The sequence below is a fragment of the Gouania willdenowi genome, chromosome 4 (genome assembly GCF_900634775.1).
Source record: "Gouania willdenowi chromosome 4, fGouWil2.1, whole genome shotgun sequence".
In the NCBI taxonomy this organism is placed as follows: domain Eukaryota; kingdom Metazoa; phylum Chordata; class Actinopteri; order Blenniiformes; family Gobiesocidae; genus Gouania; species Gouania willdenowi.
In genome coordinates, this window is record NC_041047.1 from 19,692,255 (window position 1) to 19,710,882 (window position 18,628).

The 18,628-nt window shown below is 38.5% G+C and overlaps 1 protein-coding gene across 4 annotated transcripts in view; it reads right to left on the reverse strand.

Annotated features, from left to right (window-relative positions):
- The window catches only part of elavl4 (ELAV like neuron-specific RNA binding protein 4), a 106,876-nt gene that overhangs the window by 54,297 nt on the left and 33,951 nt on the right, over positions 1-18,628 (reverse strand). For 2 of the 4 annotated variants that reach the window (XM_028443639.1, XM_028443640.1), the window contains exons 2-4: positions 11,430-11,516; positions 6,776-7,022; positions 5,081-5,140 (exon numbers count right to left, since the gene is read on the reverse strand). In XM_028443639.1, coding sequence (XP_028299440.1) covers positions 5,081-5,140; positions 6,776-7,022; positions 11,430-11,516 — 394 coding nt within the window. The remainder of the gene's footprint in view (positions 1-5,080; positions 5,141-6,775; positions 7,023-11,429; positions 11,517-18,628) is intronic. The other 2 variants (XM_028443638.1, XM_028443641.1) reach the window with 2 other exon arrangements.

Sequence of the window (18,628 nt, forward strand, 5' to 3'; positions counted from 1 at the left end):
TAATAGTAATGATGATAACATAGGTTGATTCTGTGTTATTTTTGTACACATCATCCTCCATTATCGTGGTGTATCTGACTCTGAAGCTTTATTTTTTGGCCCATTACTCCGGAAGAGGAAAATGGTCCTAAATAGGCGCCATCAAGCAGATATACTTCAAAGGAGGAAGCAGTGCTTGAGCCAGTGGCCATCTCCAGTGCACACTCTCATTATCAGCTCTATATGTGTCCTTCATCTATAACCGCAATCGGATTCAGTGATTGTGTTCCTGTGCTTGACAGTGTGCCTGTGTGTGTGTGTGTGTGTGTGCGCGCGCGCGTGTTTACTCTCTACACACGCCCGCCGAGAAAAGCTTGGTGATCTCTACTGCCTGCCTGGTCCTCTTTAATGAGATTATCAGGAGAAGAGTGTTAGTAAGTAGGATCTAAAATGAAAGCCATTACACAGCATTATCACAGTGCTACACCACCACCACCCCCCCTCCTGTTATCCATCTGCTGTATGGCCACCCACACAGCCACTACCACCCAGATTACAGCCACGATTAGCTCTGCAAAGTGCTGCTTAATTTAAACACCTCTGGAGAACATGTGGCACTTTGGTGCATTGCTGGGTTGCCGCACTTGGACACATCCAGAGGATGAAGGTAAATTTCTCTTTTAATTGCGATTCGACACGTGACGATTTGATAACGATTCATAAATGTTAAAAATCGATTGTTTTTCACAACAAATAAATGACAGGAACACAATTTTAGTTTTTAAATTGTTTTTAGGGCCCAAGCACCCTATTGTACTGCACCTCATTTTTATTATTTTATTTACAAAAAGGCGATTGCATTTTTGAGGGCCTAAACATGTTCAAAAACTCATGAAAATTTGAACCCATAATAGAACTGGCAAAAAATTTGACATTTTGGGGGAATTACACATGTGAGTGGCAAAATGACTCAATAGGGCCACCTTGAAAACTGGCCTTTAGTGGATTTAATACAGTTAGTTTCGCGTACAGCTACAAAATTTGATAGACGTGCATCACGACAAGATGAACAAAATTGCCATATCAACCCTTTACCCAAAATGCAACAAGAAGCTGCCATTTTGAATGAAATGTGAAGATTTTGTTCATTTTCAAGATACATTTAAACAAGCAGCGTAACTCTAAAACACCTACAATTTGACATAAGCCTTAAGGCATTAATGATGATTCATGCAGAAAACTGTGACCTATTGTCAAACACCTTGTCGATGTGTCGCCATGACTACTAAAGTGTTTGTATCTCAGCTGAACATGATGGAGTCTGGCCCAAAATGTATATGCTGCACAAGAGTCCGGGTCTGAACACATGCACATTTTACAATGTATTCATAGTCATAGCGCCACCTATTGGTAACAAGAAATTTGAGCAGCATGCGCCAAGCTGCGTCAAACTTTACATGTTTGATCAGAGTCCTGTTCTGATCACATCCATATGTCAATATCCATTCACAGTCATAGCGCCACCTCCTGGTGATACATTCTTGATGCAAAACAAAAAGTACTTTTTGACTGCTTTGGAAGCTCAAACAGTCACCAAAACTGGCACACACATCACAATTGACACGTACAACGAAACTGTACACGTCTCAGGAGTGCATGTGCTATAGCGCCCCCTGCAGTATTTTTAAATATTAGCCCCCACATGAAATCCCACAGACCAAACAGACACAGACACGGACACACACACACCCTTGTCTTTGCTGGTTTGGAGATGATCTCCATGTGTTGGGGTGTGTGTGTGTGTGTGTCCATAGCCCCATCATGTCCTACTATCTCCACCAGGGCTGAGGTGCACGTTTAGGCTGACTCCAGGGCCGTAGCAGAGGTGGCCGGGGCCCACCTCCGAGCCCAAAGCCCCCCTGGCCCCCCTTCCCCTATTTCACCCCCTGTTGTCATTAGACCATACTCATGGTTACTACGGCTACCATGGCGACCATGACAGAGCCAACAGGGGATTGGTCAATAAAGTTGAAGCGTTATAGATTAAAATATTCCTCCCAGCAGCCTGTTCACTTAGATGATGTGCTACGCTTATTAGTTATTAAGCATTTGTAGAGCTAAGTAGATGCAAATTAATTATAGCAGCTTTCATTTGTATGCCAAAAAAATGAGTTATGGTTTAACCCAACCGACATTCTTAGTCATAATGCCACCTATTGGAAAAAGGAAATCATAGACATTATATTTGCACAGAACATTGCAGGAAAGTTTGTGATATAATCCTTGAAAATGGTCAGCTACATCTCAACACTTTAAATTTTCTGCCACGTCCCAACATGAGTGTGGTTGCGAGGGCCTGTTCAACGCTGCTTGCAGCTTTAATTTGTATTTATTGTCTTTATTTTATTTGTATTTATTTTGATTACTGTTGGATTTGGTGATATGACATAAGTAAAGATAATGGTGATACATCTGTTTGGTTAGTTAAATTTATGGATACTGATACATATACCTTGATTACGATTATTGCGTTAATATCGTAATAATCGTTGATTAATAACAGAATATTAGGATTTTTCAAATCACACACCTGTAGTGCTGCTAATGGCATTAAACAGGGATAGAATTTCTCTTAATTTATTTCATAAAGAAAAAAGCAACATGTTGACAATCTCTGGGGAAAGCCTGGTGCACAGTTTGTTAACCTTATGACCCACCTCTCCGCTTCAGCTACTTTTGGCTGGAATTCTGAAGGTAGAAAGAAGCAGAAACAAAACGGGGATCCATCATCCACACATCAGTCTATCCCTCTCCTCTCGTTCTTTCTTTTTCCTCAGACTCTCTTACACAGGATGTGAGACTCAAGCCAGACGGACCCGACAGAACCAAACGGGTCGGGCCGGGTTCGGACACAGATTTAGGTTACGTCACCTGCTCCTGTGTACGTACATTTAACGCGGCAGTGAGCGGTAGTCTAGAAAACCGTCCCTGGCTGTACGTAATATTTTGCAAATTACCTCATCATCTTTTCAGGTGGAATTGTCCCACACAGAGCTACGTTTTGCTCACTTGATCACTGCAGTGGCCACCTGTTGCACCTTTACGTATGTGTTGCACATGTTGACACGCCCCCATGAGTTGTTTGACACAAGTACCTAATTCAAAAACTTAATGGTGAGAATTATCGGGTTTAAGAGTTTGTTATTGGTTAACGCTTCATTTAGTATCCCTAATTTGTTTATACATTTCTCTCACAGTATCACAAAAATAAATCAATATTCATAAAACATGGGATTTGATGGTTCAAATCTGATCCATTCGAGGCACTGTTTTTCAGTCCTTGGGCAAGACACTTTAATTTAATTACATTGGCCAATATAAATGTGAATAAATGAATGCTTTTACTGGTGTTCCCATAATCTTTTGGTACAGCCCCCAGTGGCAGGCCGAACCTGAGGCATGACTTCAATTAGTGCATTTATCCCTTATGTTCTCTGTCACAAAGATCTGTCCCCTACGGCATGCTGGGTATTATCATCATCTCAAACAGAGACAATGAATGTTGTCCAACACCACAACACCTTTCATTTAGTCCAGTGCTTAATGTGCCTTTCAGTTGTGGCACCATCACATCCCAAATGCAGTTACTACACATACTGTATGGCTTTAAATTAACATTATACATTTACTGTATCAGTGTTAAAGACAAATGAGCCAGATGATAAGGACAATTGAAGAAACAGTTATTAGTTTTATATTGTTAATCAACAGGTTTTCCAATGCCATTAAATTGATGCAAGCTCTTTCTTTAATTTAAGAATAAACAGTCTCACCCAGGCATGAGAAAACTACAGCCCATTGACCATTAATGGCCCGTTAGGCTTTTTAATCCAAACTTGTCCGCTTTTTTATATTAATCATAAATGAAATACTTTTAAACTATCTCCCTTACCAATTTGTTTAGCTACTTTCCTGCAAGACCTGCTTTTACTCAATAGATGGAATCTTCAAACACATTGACCTTTGTGGAGCGTGGTGTACTTCACTTTTCCACTCTGCCCTTTGAGTCCTGTAAAAACGAGTGGACCAAGGAAAATAGCGTCAGCACGTACCCAGCGTTTAATAAGAAACGAACAACTCACTATTCCTATACTGAAGTCAGATTAACGGCTATACGTCTGATATGCCGAGACTGTTGCTATTTTCAGATAATACAACATCAGCTATCGCTTTGCCCATTCTTGACTGCTTTCTATAGTAGATTTTGTGTTTCAGGAATACCAAGGCAGGTTTTTTTTAACTGGCACTGAAATTAGCAAAGACTAGTGAAGTTTTCTTTGCTGCAAGTTGTTAAAAAATGCATCGTGGAAAGCACAGGTCTCTTGAGTCTGGCGAGCAAAGGAGGACAGTGACTCACAGTTGTTTTTAGCCTATAGCTGAAAAAAGGGGCGGAGCCTTTAAGTTATATCCACTAGGGAGGTACCTTGAAGTAAACCTGTTAACATCATTATACACTAATTGCCCAGTTTAACTGTAAAATAAAAAATCTAAGATAGAGTGATGTTATATTTGTTCTTTGCATTCATCACTGTGTATGTTTGTCTTACATTTTCATTATGTTGTGAATCCAGTCCAGTAAACTTGTTTACTTATTACAAGCAAAAGGACTTCAGTGTTGTCAGTTTATTACATTCCTGGAGGAAACCAGGGTTGATCACTAGTTGGTACTTTACAACTTTCATGTTTGGGCAGAGTTTTTAGCTAGTGTGGGAGTTCAAAGTGGACCAAAGCACATTTTTGCAGTTGCTGGGGAAATCCAACACATTTTCTGACCTAAGAGACCTTGTGTTTGCTGTAGACATATTATCACACGACTAAGCTGAAGCAACTACAAAAGGATCAGTTTGTGCATGACATGCAAACAAGTGTGAGAGCCTTCAAATCCTAGCTGACATTCATTTCATTTCCTAACAAATCATTTTCCACATTTTTCCACATTAGCCATGCAGAAATAGTCCAGCCGAAATGTGAGAAAAAAACAGCAGAAAATTACTGGGCTGGAGAATTCTGCCGTCGCTTCTCTGAGCTTAAAAGAATTTACCAGTCACTTGAGATGGTGTCCTTTCCCCTGTCTCAGAACCCCGAAACAGCACACCAGGAGCTGCAGTTGGAATAGATCGATCTTCAGTCTGACTTTGTCTTAAATGAGAATTTTTACTTTTAAACTAAATGACTTATGCATCACTTAAAGGAAGTCAAGTCCTAAATCTCTAGATGAAGCTCTTGCTTGGCTCGACCTACATGTGTGACCAGATGTTTAGCATTATGATTATGAACACCAACAAAGCTTGTTAGGGATCCAAATGGCCTGATCCACACCTCAGATCTATCCTGAGATTAAATTAGTTCTTGACTTTAATGCACTGAAACAAAGGACTACAAATACTATTACCAGTGAAACATGAGCACCCAGAGAGCGCAAACCTCCGCCAAGTTAAGAGGCGCAAAGTCACCAAAACTTGTTCTGGATACTGTATCCACAATACCTGCCAGATCATCTCAAAAACCAAAGTATTTCTTTCTTTTGAGATTCTCTATCAGTTCATAACTTTTTGAAAAAACCTTGTTCAAAAACTTATTCTAAATACTGTATCTACTGTACCTACTATCTCCAAAATCTTACTTTTGACATAGTCTATCAGCTTGACAAATTTCACTTTAATCCATTCAGAATAGTTGATAACAAACATCCACATTAACAGACAGATGGACGGACGGATGGACAGACAAACGACGAGCTCTGCCAAGTTTTAGAACCCCATAGCCCACAAATCCAAATGTTGGCCTACCCCTGGTCTATAACTGTGTTGTGAATGAATAATAATATTATTAAGTTAGGTCATAATGCTTAACAAAAATGTCTTATTTTTAAAACAATTATGTTGTTTGCAAACTATGCCACTTCTTAGTTAAAATATATTACATACTGGCTGCTTGAGTAAAAGATGTGCATTTGGAAAGTGAGAGAAACGTCTGATGATTGGATATGAACAATTGCCCAAACAGAATGTTTGTACTAACATGACTATGTCTATCACAAGGCTCTTACTTATGAGGGCACTTGGTGGAAACGGGGCTTTTGTACTACATTCTTTATATTGGAGTTTATACATAAGTAGATATACTAATAGTCACCCCAATAGTATCTGTCACTGTGTCCTTGGGCAAGACACTTCACCCACATTGCCTAGTATGAATGTAGTGTGTGAGTGAGTGTTGGTGGTGGTCGGAGGGACAATAGTAGCTTACCACCACTAAGTGTGGAGTGAAAGAGTAATACCTTAATTCTGTAAAGCGCTTTGACAGTCTATGATAAAGTGTTATTTAAAAAAATCTTGATCAATCTACCCTTCGATCCATCCATCCATGCCGTTCGTCTTCTATACTTTTTATATTTATTCTTAGTATTGTTGTTGCTGGGGTCGTACATGCTACTCAAAGTACAATCCCACACATTTACTACAACCAACAATTCAAACAGAAAACCAGGGGACAAACCAATAGAATTCCAGTTTTAAAGCAGTCACACAAACAAACTTTTCTAATCTGTACTCTGGTAATCCTGAACACCCTAATACTTGGTAACCTAGTACTTTGGTTGTTGTTTTTCTATTACATCATTTCATTTTCTAAAATGTTGTTACAAGATAAGTGAAACTTTAAAGACTTTCATTTGCTATATTATTGGAGGTAGAATAATAACAATCATATGGTGTTTAAAAATAAAGTTCTGTACCTGTGATCTTGTCGCGGACCAACTTGCAGGATTCAATCTCGCCAATGCTTCCGAACAGGCTGCGGAACTCCTCCTGGGTCATGTTTTGGGGCAGGTAGTTGACAATGAGGTTAGTCTTGCTGTCGTCATTTGTCATGCCTGCTTGCATGGGTGAAGGGCATCCACGGCTGTTGTTGGACGGACCGTTGGCTGTATTGCCTCCTCCGCTGGGGCCGTTTGTCACTTGATTCTCCATGTTACTGATGATCTGGAGAAGGACGAGACGTAGGAAGACAGGGTGGATGTGCACATGAGTAAGGGTAGGGAAAAAGAAGAAAGATATGGCATTGCTTAGAACAGGAAACTCAGATTTTTGGGAAGTAATATTGTAAGTTGTTAGTTTTTTATACTTGCGTTACTCAATCGGTTTTAATCAAACACACTAACATAACATCTAAATGTATTACACTTGAACCTAGTGATAATATATATATATATATATATATATTTACAGTGATTGATATATTTACAGTATTTGATTAAACCAAAGCATTATAATTAGGGATGTAAAGATTAATCGTGAGGCAGTTAAAAATTGATTCAAAAGTGTCACGGTTCACATCGATACTCTGAAATTGAATCTCAGTACTTTAAAAAAAAAATATTTATTTAACAGCAGAGGGCGCTATTTATTTAGAATTTGAAATTCAGGACGCACCACCGTGTTTTAAATCAGAAATGTGGAAGCATTTTGGCTTCCCCAAGACAAAATGAAAGGAAAGAACATGTGAAATCCAAGGTCAGAGGGGCACAGAGAGGAAAGGGAGAAACAAGACAGAGAGAATAAAAGCCACAGTTTGTTTATATTATTTCTTTGATATGGGATTTGTTTTAAAGTCCAATTGTTAAGGCACAAAAAACATTTTCAGTTGCCAGAATTTAAATGAATACGCTTCTTCTTCATTTGTACTATTTCTTTATTTATTTCATTCAGGAGTTATTTTTAATTAAATTGCATTGTTTTGCATAGTTTATCAAGGTATTCTTTTGACAATAAAAGAAAATAGTACAGTATAGTAAAAAAAAATTCAGTCAATTTGTCTACAGTCTCATTTTGTAAAATAAATCGTGAGAGAATCGTATCGTGAACCCAGTATCATGAATCGAGTTGAGTGAATCGTTACATCCCTAATTATAATGCATTAGGGATAACTGTCCTTGAAATGATATCAATGTTTCGTGTAGCTGTGTTTCTTTTTTTTTTTTGATGGGTAAAATACAATTTCCCCACTTTCTTCAATTACTACATCACAAATACCTCAACAAAATGTGGCCATAGTGCCAATGAAAATGGGTTTAATGGCCCAAGTCAATCTCTATGGCGTTTGTAATGTGTGTCTCTTTAGTACTTGCTGTTAACTTTCAACAAAAAACTACTAACCCTCACCTGAATTGAATCATATTTAATATTTAAATTGAATATTCTTCAAAACTGTTTTTATTAAGGAGATCATAATAATTCATATGTTTATCATATTATTCCAATGTTAAGACTTGTACAAAGTATTAAGCTTAACATAAGAAGACATAATAAACCCAATTCCCCACATTTAGAAAAACAACATACATATGAAGAGAATAAACAGTGTTAAACATTCCAAATGAGGATAAAGGCCTCCTGCTGCTGAGGTCTGTGGGAAACAAATGGAGCCGACACAACTGACCATATGGCTGCTGATGCTGATGCTGCTGCTGAGACAGAGAAAAGGATGTATTTTAGGTTTGCAAAACCCCCAAAACACGATGCACTGCTCAGAAGGACTAAGCATTTGATGGTAACATTATCTTTGTGTTATAAAGTCATTTGTCAGGCTGGCTTTTTGCACAAAGGGACACAAAAATAGCACGCTACACCAGTTAGAAAGGTCTGCTTATCTTCATGCTTAATTGACCTGATCCCATAATATTTGCTTCGAAGAACTGGTGATGACCTAACAAGCTGGAACCCAAAATTAAGATGAGAATGTTCTTTAATCGTATTCAATCAAATTTTTAAAGCCATCTCTCTGATCTCTTCCTTTGCCTGTTCAACCATTCAGCTTCCAGTCTATTTTTAACTTTTTGAAAGTACATGGAGACAGCTTGCACTTGGAAGTGGGCTGGTTTTAGCAAAGCAGATATGACACGAAAGTCGTTTATTTTTGCTCTATTTCTGGATCATCAAAAGACTGGACCTGTGTTCTAATAATATAGTTCAGAGCAGAATTAAAGAAATTCTTATTTAGTCTAAAATAGATTTATATATAAAAGTAGCTGTTTACCGTATGTTTAACCTTTATTTACTGTCCTTCCATCCATAGATTCATCCATTTATCTGTAAACTCAAATATGCTATTGTACATGCAAGAAAACTTAAGAGAAAGCTATAAACATCCATCCAAGTACATGAGAATGTGATTTTTTTTGTTTTCAGAGGCTTGATCAAATACGTTTACACTCTTAGAGGTAGACTAAATCTTCCCCTAAATGTAGAAGTTCTTTAAAATGCAGCTGCTTTGCTTACTATTGGCTATTTTCCTCTTCTCCTTCTAAACAACAAAAAGCCATCCTCGATTTGTCCACTATTTCTCTTTTTTAAATTCCCACATTCAAGCGCATACTTTCATGCATTCACAGTCCGTGGCATCTGCAGAGAGTGGAAGAGCAGATATTCAAAGGCTCAGCACAATCACACATGCAGCGAGAGAACAATGGCTCAAGCCTACAACCGAAAACAAACAGACAGGGAGATGTCTGAAAGCTCTCAAGATGAGAGCCGAATGCAAATTGTTCTTTTGACAGTATCCTTCCCCGCTCACTCTCCACTCTACTACAACAGAGATGCTGAGCGAGACCAAGTCTGACGGGGAAGAGAGAGGGAGGCGGGCGTACTATGTAGCCAAAATAGAGTTGATTGGAGAAGGCCTTATTAAATCTGTTTACATTCCCTGCTGGGCTTCATTCTGTCAGAGAGACTTTCAACTCCATGGGACATTTTCTAAGGAGTTTTTTTACTCCAAAAAGGCTGCCTCTAATTAACAGGGACCTGCCGAGTCCCTGTGGCCAATTATATTTCTCTCCCTGTCTCTACCCAACAGCATTTTTGCTGCTCAGCAGTCCACTTCATGATGGTTTTGAATGCTCTGCCTGTTCCTGCTCTCCCAGTGTGCAGCCCAGTGCTGAGGACAGGGCTCGCTGCATGTCCTGCTGACTAAGTAGAACACAGAAGCTCTCAGCCCCAAGATACGACCTCTCTGGAGCTATGATGCTAGTCGTGTTGGAGGTGGCGCCATGAACACATGCTCAGTTATTCCAATTCAATGAAATAAGTGAAACTTTAAACACAAAATGTGTTCATTCATTCAACACTTACTTTAGCAGTTTTTAATAAATGACTGACCAAATATGACAGCAGAGCAGTTGTAACCATCTGTTCACATGTGAATTAATTTGATCTATATTTAAAGGAGTATTAATCTAATTTAATCTACAGTGACTGTAAATAATGTGAGGTAAGACCTCTGTGTTTAAGACAATGCATGTTGAAAATTATACTTGTGTCTTTCCACATACCCTCATATTTATCTGAATTACAGGTTCTTGCATTAGCATTGCAGCGTTTAACCACATGTTTTTATGACCTGCTACCTAAACAAGCAATATGCAAGCTTTTTTACTGTCAAAGGTAAGATAGTTTCAGTTTTTCGTTCATTTTTTTTAAAGTGACAATAATTACACCATGACTAATATAAATAAAATATAAAATGCATGTTAACAAAAACTATATCAAAATATATTTAAATTTTCATTGACTAATAAAAACAAAACTATAATATAATAAATCCAGTCAGAGCTCATGATCATGTGACCTTAAGCTTTAATCACGTAATCTGTGTGTATTTCTAAACATTAATAACATCCCCTATCAGGTTGATCAATGGAAAATAAATCTTGAAAAATAATTATAAACTTGTATCCTGTACGTTTTAGTCGACTATATATGTAACAGATAAAGTCGACTAAAATCTTAACGGTATTTAGTTGACTGAAACTAGACTATAACTGAAATAGGTTTGACAACTAAGTTTTGACTAAAAGTGATTTGCGTTTTTGTCAAAAGACTATGCTAAAACTATACACTAAATAAAAATTAACACTATCAATTGAGTTGTAAATGTAAACAAAATTAACAAAGTTCAAGACTTAATTTTTAAATTTATGAATTTAATGCATTTTAGGAATTTTTAAGGATCCGCAGGAACCCTGATTTTGAAGGGAAAAACAATAAAATACATTATAGATACTGATTTATTTTTAAATATTAAAACATACATATGAACATAAAAACAAAAATTTAATAAATCCGTCTCGTGGAATAATTAGCTTTTTGAAAGGTTTACAAATGGTCAAGTGAACTGTATCCAACATGTTCATGTCTGCACTGCTAACTCCATGTCCTCATTGCTATTGGCCCATCCATCAATCTCAGCTCCCCTTACATTTTCCAACTGTCGTAGACAGCAGCATCAGCCAACCAGCGCGCATTTGTGTAAGCACAGAACAATATCAGATGATGATACTTCATGGGTGTGTAAAATGGCGGGGGCCATCTATTTGGCAGCCGTAGTCTCCTTACCATCTTTGGCTGTGTCAGCAATCCCTTCTCTGCCCAGCCCTGGAGCTGTGGGAGCTCTGCCTGACGCCACTGTGTCTCTGTCGACCCCTATGGAGCGGAGCACAGGGAGGGAGGGAGGGAGGGACGCACAGCCCACCGTCAGCATCATACACTTTTACAAGGTTAGCGTTGCTGTGGGATTTGGGGAGTGGAGGGGGTTGAGGGTGTCAGATGGGGAAACTGCAGCTCACTAGAACAACACACCACCAGTCAGGATAACATCAAACAGGTATGGGTTTAGGTGGAGCTGGTTAAAATGAGCAATATCTATTTGTTACCTCATCATTTGTGGGGGTTTTTTTAACTAAAACTAGGACAGCTCACCTAGTGGTGTATAGAAATATAAGCCAAACATAGTCCCTTACCGTGTTTTAATTGTTCCCTTATAGATTACATATATATATATATATATATAATAAAAAAAGAGTGCAATGACCTTGGCAAAGTTTATAATGATGGCTTCCCTCTTGCTCTCATTGGGTAAACAAGCCAGTGGTTGAGGAGACTGAAGTGCCACAAATGAGCAGGAAGTCTGTTCACTGGCTCTCCAGAGTAGGGGGCTTAAATGCCTGCAGCTATCTACGGATGCTACAACAGCCAATTTAGCAGGAGAGGAGAAAGAGAGGAGGTATGACCTCTGCCTTCATTTACTCCTTCAGAGAGATGAGCCCAGAGTGAGGGATCAGATGGGGGGGGGAGGAAAGGAAAGGTGAGAGCACTGAGCAATGGGGAAGACACGTGCAACGCTTCAAATAAAGAAAGAGGGAGGCAGGGAAGGTGAGGGAGTCGGTACATGTTCTTTTGTCAATGTGTCTTGTAAACTTAGGTAGGAATGCATAATGGAGGTCTAAATGAGAGTGAACTGTCAGCTTGAAAGGGAAAGAGAAGATACGTTGGGCACAGAGGTCAGAGTAGAAGAGGACTAAGAATGTTGCTTCTCCCCACTGACAGGTAGCAATAAACACAGATATATTCTCAGTAAGTCCAAATAAAAGACTAAAGGGATGCTTTTAGTTTTAGAGAAGTTATTCTATTTATTTAAGAAGGAATAAAGTGACACCATCAACATTTAAATGACCTTTCTTTGGGAATTAAAGCTGCTACCCCAGATACTTTTTATTATTAGATAAAATCATAGGGTATGCCTCAGATCAATGAATCACATCATTTACTTCAAAAACAAAGGAAAAAGGTCAAAATTGCTGCTTGAATGTTTTTTATTTCCACCGTAAACAATTTTCACGCATTGCATTGTGGGATGTGGAGCGGCAGTACTGATGCAAGTGTATTCACTTAATATCACATGGGAATACAGGGAACAAACGAGAGCAAAAATGGTTTCAAGCTAATCACTGTCCTTATCTGTCCAAAAAAACACAATAAATAACGGTGAAAACACTTCTATGCATCCGTCTGCAGGACTCCATATCCCACAGTGCAATGCTCAAAAATATCAACAAACTGAGTATTGAAGGTGATTCATTGTTCTATGACGGCATACACAATGATTTTATCTACGGTAATAAAACATTTTTGGGGGTAGCAGCTTTACGTTTTGGTGTTTCTTGCGATAATCACAACCTAAAGAAACTTCGAAGGTGCTCCTCTATAACCAAAACATTGTCTATTGCCAGAATAACACCAATGAATATTACATATAAATATACCTAACTGATGCAGTAAAGACATGATCAATATAATAAAGTATATTCTTATTCCATACAAGAGACTACAGTGAGAAATATCTTTCAACAGTGATCGAAGACAGCAGTGCACCGGCTGTACAGGGTGAGATCAGGCCATGGCCAGGGGTGAACTGGCCATCTGGCATACTGGGGGTATTCTGGGTCGTCGACCGGCAGTGAGCCGGTCCGGTCTGCTTCTGGGTTTTTTTTTTATGTGCGAGTGGAGGCAGACAAGGTAACAGGTGGCAAAAAATGTCAAAAAGTGGCAAAAATGTGGCAAGAAAAGAGTAAAAATGACTAAAATGGGCCAAAAGCAGTCAAGAGTGGCAAAAAATAGGCAAATAATGAGGAAACAGGTGGTATGTGATAGCTTAAATGGGCAAAATGTGGCAAACAATAGTGAAAAAGTGGAACGAAAAGAGGCAATATGTAGGGAAAAAAGGAAGCAAGTGGGGTTTATTGGGCAAAAGGTAGCTTATTTGGATGAAAAGTGGCCCAAACATTTAAAGAAAGGACAAAAATTAGATCAAAGTGTCAAAAAGAACTTGCAAAAATGGACAAAAAAATAGGAAAAAGGGCTATTTATTGGTAAAAAGTAGCTAAAGTCAGAAAAAAGTCTAACCTTTTTGAAAAGGGGCAAAAACAGGACAAATTAAGTTGCAAAATGGCCAAATAAATAGGTAAAAAGGGGTTAAAAAGTTTCCCCCTTTAAGATTTTCTGGGGCAATAATTTAAATTAAGACAAAAAGAGCCACATGTTGAGAAAAACTGACTCAATAACGGTTTCTACGTGGTGTCTGCTGAAAATGATTTGGGATGGTCTGTACAGAAAATGCCTAATTTTTGTCCCAGTCCACCCTTGGCCATGGCTTATTACCAGTAATACATGTGCAGGTGTGTGTCTCTGTGTGTAGATGACTGTACTGTATAATGCATAGTGTACAGTCGGCCTGTTACAAGACTTTGTCACATCGTCTACATGTTACAATCTTAACCTGAAAAAAGAAAATGTTAGGCAAGACTGAAACAATAACGTAATGCTTCACCCACTGGGCGAACTCATATAATGGTAAGAGTGAAAGTGGATGAAAGCAAAAAACATAGTGCTACTGTAGCATTTGCAAATATGAGAAGCAGCAAGCAGATGTGCATGAGTCACACTTTCAACAGCTAAGATAAGGTGCACGAAAGAATGATCCCCTGGAAAGTAATACTTTCAAACTCTAAAATCTTTGTTTCTTTGTAATGTGCTTGAATTGCGTCATCCCGTTCTCTAATTACTACCCAGTCGATGGAGCAAAGCTAACACATAAACACACATACACATCTAGATTTCCTATCTTATTCCCACCGCCCTTCATTTTATCACGTGAACACACACGTGTGCACTCTGAGAAAATCTCAAATAACATTAGAAAAAGGGTGCTATACAATTACACACACCAACAATTGAGATGAGAAAACGCTCATGGATACTATTTCAATTATTCAGGGAATATATTTCAGTTGGTGCTCAGATGATGGGAAATGTTATTATATAATCAATACACTCTATAAAGCCATTAATATTTGATGCCCCCAAAGTGCTTCCTGTCTCCTTGGGCTCCGGTATCTGGGTACTTTAGTTCTAAAAGGACGAACTATATCCAGCCAAAGAAAGACAAGGGAGAATTCATCTGTGGAAACATTGAATGTGAACAGTGTGTTCTCTTTAAATGCATGTTTGATCTTGGATTAGACATGCATTAGTTATCTACCTGTACCTGTGTTCACAATTTAAATGAACAGCTAATATGGGATTTGATAAATCTATAGCTTCTGTCGGTGCATTTACTTTTACCACACATAGTTCAATTTACATTATTGGGCTGATCCACGCCTCCTTTCCGGCGTCTTACAGGGTTAGACGATCAATTCACCAGGACTTGGCCAGAACAGATGAGGCCTGTAGAGACCGCAGACTAGACAGTATGCTGCTAGATCTATCCCTGGATTGACACATCGCTGTTTAAGCAACTAAACTAAGTCCACAGCAACGTGTTAGAATGTCTAGTACCTTTCTGCTTCTGATATCAGTTTATTTCTTAGCGTTTATGTTTATCTGTCTTTCTCAGATTAGAATTATATTTGGCTTTTCAACGAAAAGGCAGTACCTCAATATTAAATTATCTGTCAGCTGACATTAGACAAAATGTATCCTACAATCTTTTATTGGAATCACAAACTTTCTCCCACCTCCCAAAGTTAAAACTTCCTATCAAACTGGCTGAGACACAAAGGGATTATTCGCGATGTTGCGATCGCAACTATTAACCCAAAATCAAGCAAACTCCGCGAAATCAACGCAGCATTGCAACTTTTCCAAAAGGCCACAACTTTCCTGCAACTTCGCTGAAAAAACAAATATGCGGCCGCTTGTCATTATTTTTGGCATTTTAGCGCTTGTAGTTGCTATGGAAGCAGCGGAGGATGTACTACGGGCTTTGAGCTGTTTAAAAGGAACCTACGAAGAATAAAATGCCTACGTCACATCCTGTTTTCAGCCAGTGCCGGGAGAACGCATTCAATGGAGTCTTGATGGAGTCTAGAAATACCTCACATTTGCCAACAAAAATATCGGCTAAGGACCGTGCAAAACAATACCCAACGTTGCTTCATGAGTGCGCAGGTAAACTTTTTTGTTCAAAATGCACTGTCATCATTGAGCACAAGCGGAAGTCGTCGATGGACAAGCATTTTGCTTATGCACAGCACGTTAAGAGAATGCAAGCCAGTGCACAACCCACTCGACAAATCACAGTCAAGAACAATTGCAAGCACAGAGCGAATCAAGGTGAGTCAAATTAAAAGACAAATATCTATTTTATATAAATGTCAAATAAGTGAGATTTATTTTCTCTTGCACTCACACCACACGTGAAAATGTATCTAGTTGAGCAATGTTAGTGGAGGAGTTAAGAATTATACTGAGATTTAAAAGACCAAAAAAAATGTATGGAAACATTGCAGTCTAATTACGGATTAAAAGTGTGTTTCACCACATTTAAACTGAGAACAGTTATGGTAAATTAATAATTCATGATTGGATTTATATAGCATTTTATAACACTCACATTATTAACTACTTTAATCAATCATGATGGTCATTCCTGAATCATGTTTATTTTAAAATGTGTTTTATTTTAAGATCTGTGGAGATTGGGTTTCAACCTGCACTGCGGTCAACATTCCTCTGTCAGTCAGTAACCACCCAACCAAGCAACGATCTCCAGGGACAAAGTAATCAATGAAGGAGCCATTCCGGGTTATCATTAGCTTCAGGAGAAATATTTGGATGCAGTCTATCAAAAAGAAAAAGAAGCACTTATGATCCATGTCGCCAAAAAAACCTGTTTGAGATATGTCCTAAATATTCTCATTGATCTAATTGAGAAGGATATTTCAGGGAGGATTCGAACCTATCTCGCTAACACTGTTTTTCTAAAGGAATGCAACCATTCAACTGTATCACAGGCAGTGGTTCAGTGTCTTCATGAGTACTCAATCGCAAATGAAAATATCAGTGTTTGACACAGACAATGCAGCCTATATGAAAACATCATACACAGCCACTTTGCAGTCCTTATTCCCAAATTCAGTTCACATAACATGTATGGCACACATCATGAATCTCATTGGAAACGTCTTCCGTAGACCTTTTGAGAAAGTTAATGCGTTCATGTTTACCTTCACTTTATGTCGGAAAAACTCCCCCAGAAAAGAAAGCAACCGTAGCTCTAAATCCATGTGTGACAAGATGTAGAACTCGTGGTTTAGTGCTGTGCAGTACCACTCTGAACACTTCCCATGGTCCAAAGATTTCACTGAGATGGAAGTGCAGGTAAGTGTCATGCACACAGAATTTTGTAGATTCAAATATATTGGAAAACCTAAATGAATCTGTTACTTTTATATTTAAACGTGGCAAGAATGCACCTCTGTCTGTAGAGAAACTGCATGAAATGTTGCACCACAATGATGCAGCGCAGAGACTGCAGGTCCAGATCGACATAATGGCTGACAAGTGCAAAAATAATCCTTCAGCTCCTCGACATTTTTTAGAGCAGATTCTCTGCAGCCACCAAGCTGTTTAACTACTTGGAAGATCTGTAGGTGAACTTTGCGGCAAACAAAGAACTACAGTACGAGGCACGCACACAGTGCTTTGAGGGTCTGGACTTGTCATTAGCCACAAAGGAGGACATACTTAACACTGCTGAGCAGGGATACGACAATGCAGAGGAAAAACTCTCAAAACACATGTCTGATGGGCAGTGTTTGGAATAACGGTGTTAGGTAACAACGTTTTTTTTTTTTTTTCAGTAACGGGGTAATGTGCCAGCACACGCGCCACACACACAACCACTACAGATTGGATGAAGCATGAAAAGTTGTCATTTTTAAGGTGGCGATACAAACACTACTTTAAATTAATTGTGGTCAAAGGCAAGAACGTACATGTGAAGTGTTCATTGTATCCAGGAGCGAAATCGAAATCCGTTGTAAGCAACTCAAATTTAATGAAGCACCTCAAAGCGCACGCATCTAAAAAAATCTGAATTCTTTGACATTTTTTTTTTTTTTTTTTAACAGTAACGCAAATAGTTACTTTCCCTGGTAATGAGTTACTTTTATGATAGAGTAATTCAATTACTAACTCAGTTACTTTTTGGAACAAGTAGTGATTAACTATAACTAATTACTAACTTAAAGTGTTCCCATATAAGCGAATTTGACTTGCCTTGATGTTTACCTAGCTTTAGCATTGAGAGGGGTGGGGCGGAGGGGAGGAGTATTAATAACGTGTGTGCTAAGCTTTATTTTTTGTAGATGTCTGAAATAGTGGGTTTGTTTTATTTAGCAAATAAAACATGTTAATGTATTTATTTTTTAAATAATTGTTTTTTCTCGATTATGTTATTTTTGTAATCGTTGGGTGTAATAATCAAAATCGTAATCGAATTTTGATTAATTTTGCAGCCCTAGTGCATACTTTACTCAGCTGGGTCCGCCCGCCCTTAAAGTTTCATCCTGTGAGTTCATGAATCTGGATGTCTTATGGGATGGGCTGCAGGAAAGACTCCCTAAGCTAAGTTCTTTGGCCAAGCATTACAAAGATGCAGTGATCAAGTAACAGCATGTACAAGCTCGGGCTGTCCAGTCAGAGAAGATCAATCTCAAACAGTCACTTCAAAGCACTAGTTTTTCTATCACGAGTGGGGCCTTTGAACGGCATGAAGGATATGGAAGAGTAAATATATTAAGCATAGATTACTTGTGACACTCATGACAAGTTCTGTCGTTGTTTACAGTGATAATTTCATTGACTTCAATATTTCAATAGTTTGTTTTAGGGGTGAAAGAAATCACAACTTCTTACCACAACATTTGGAAAAATGGCCCGCGAAATGTCATTTCAGCCTGCAACAATCACAA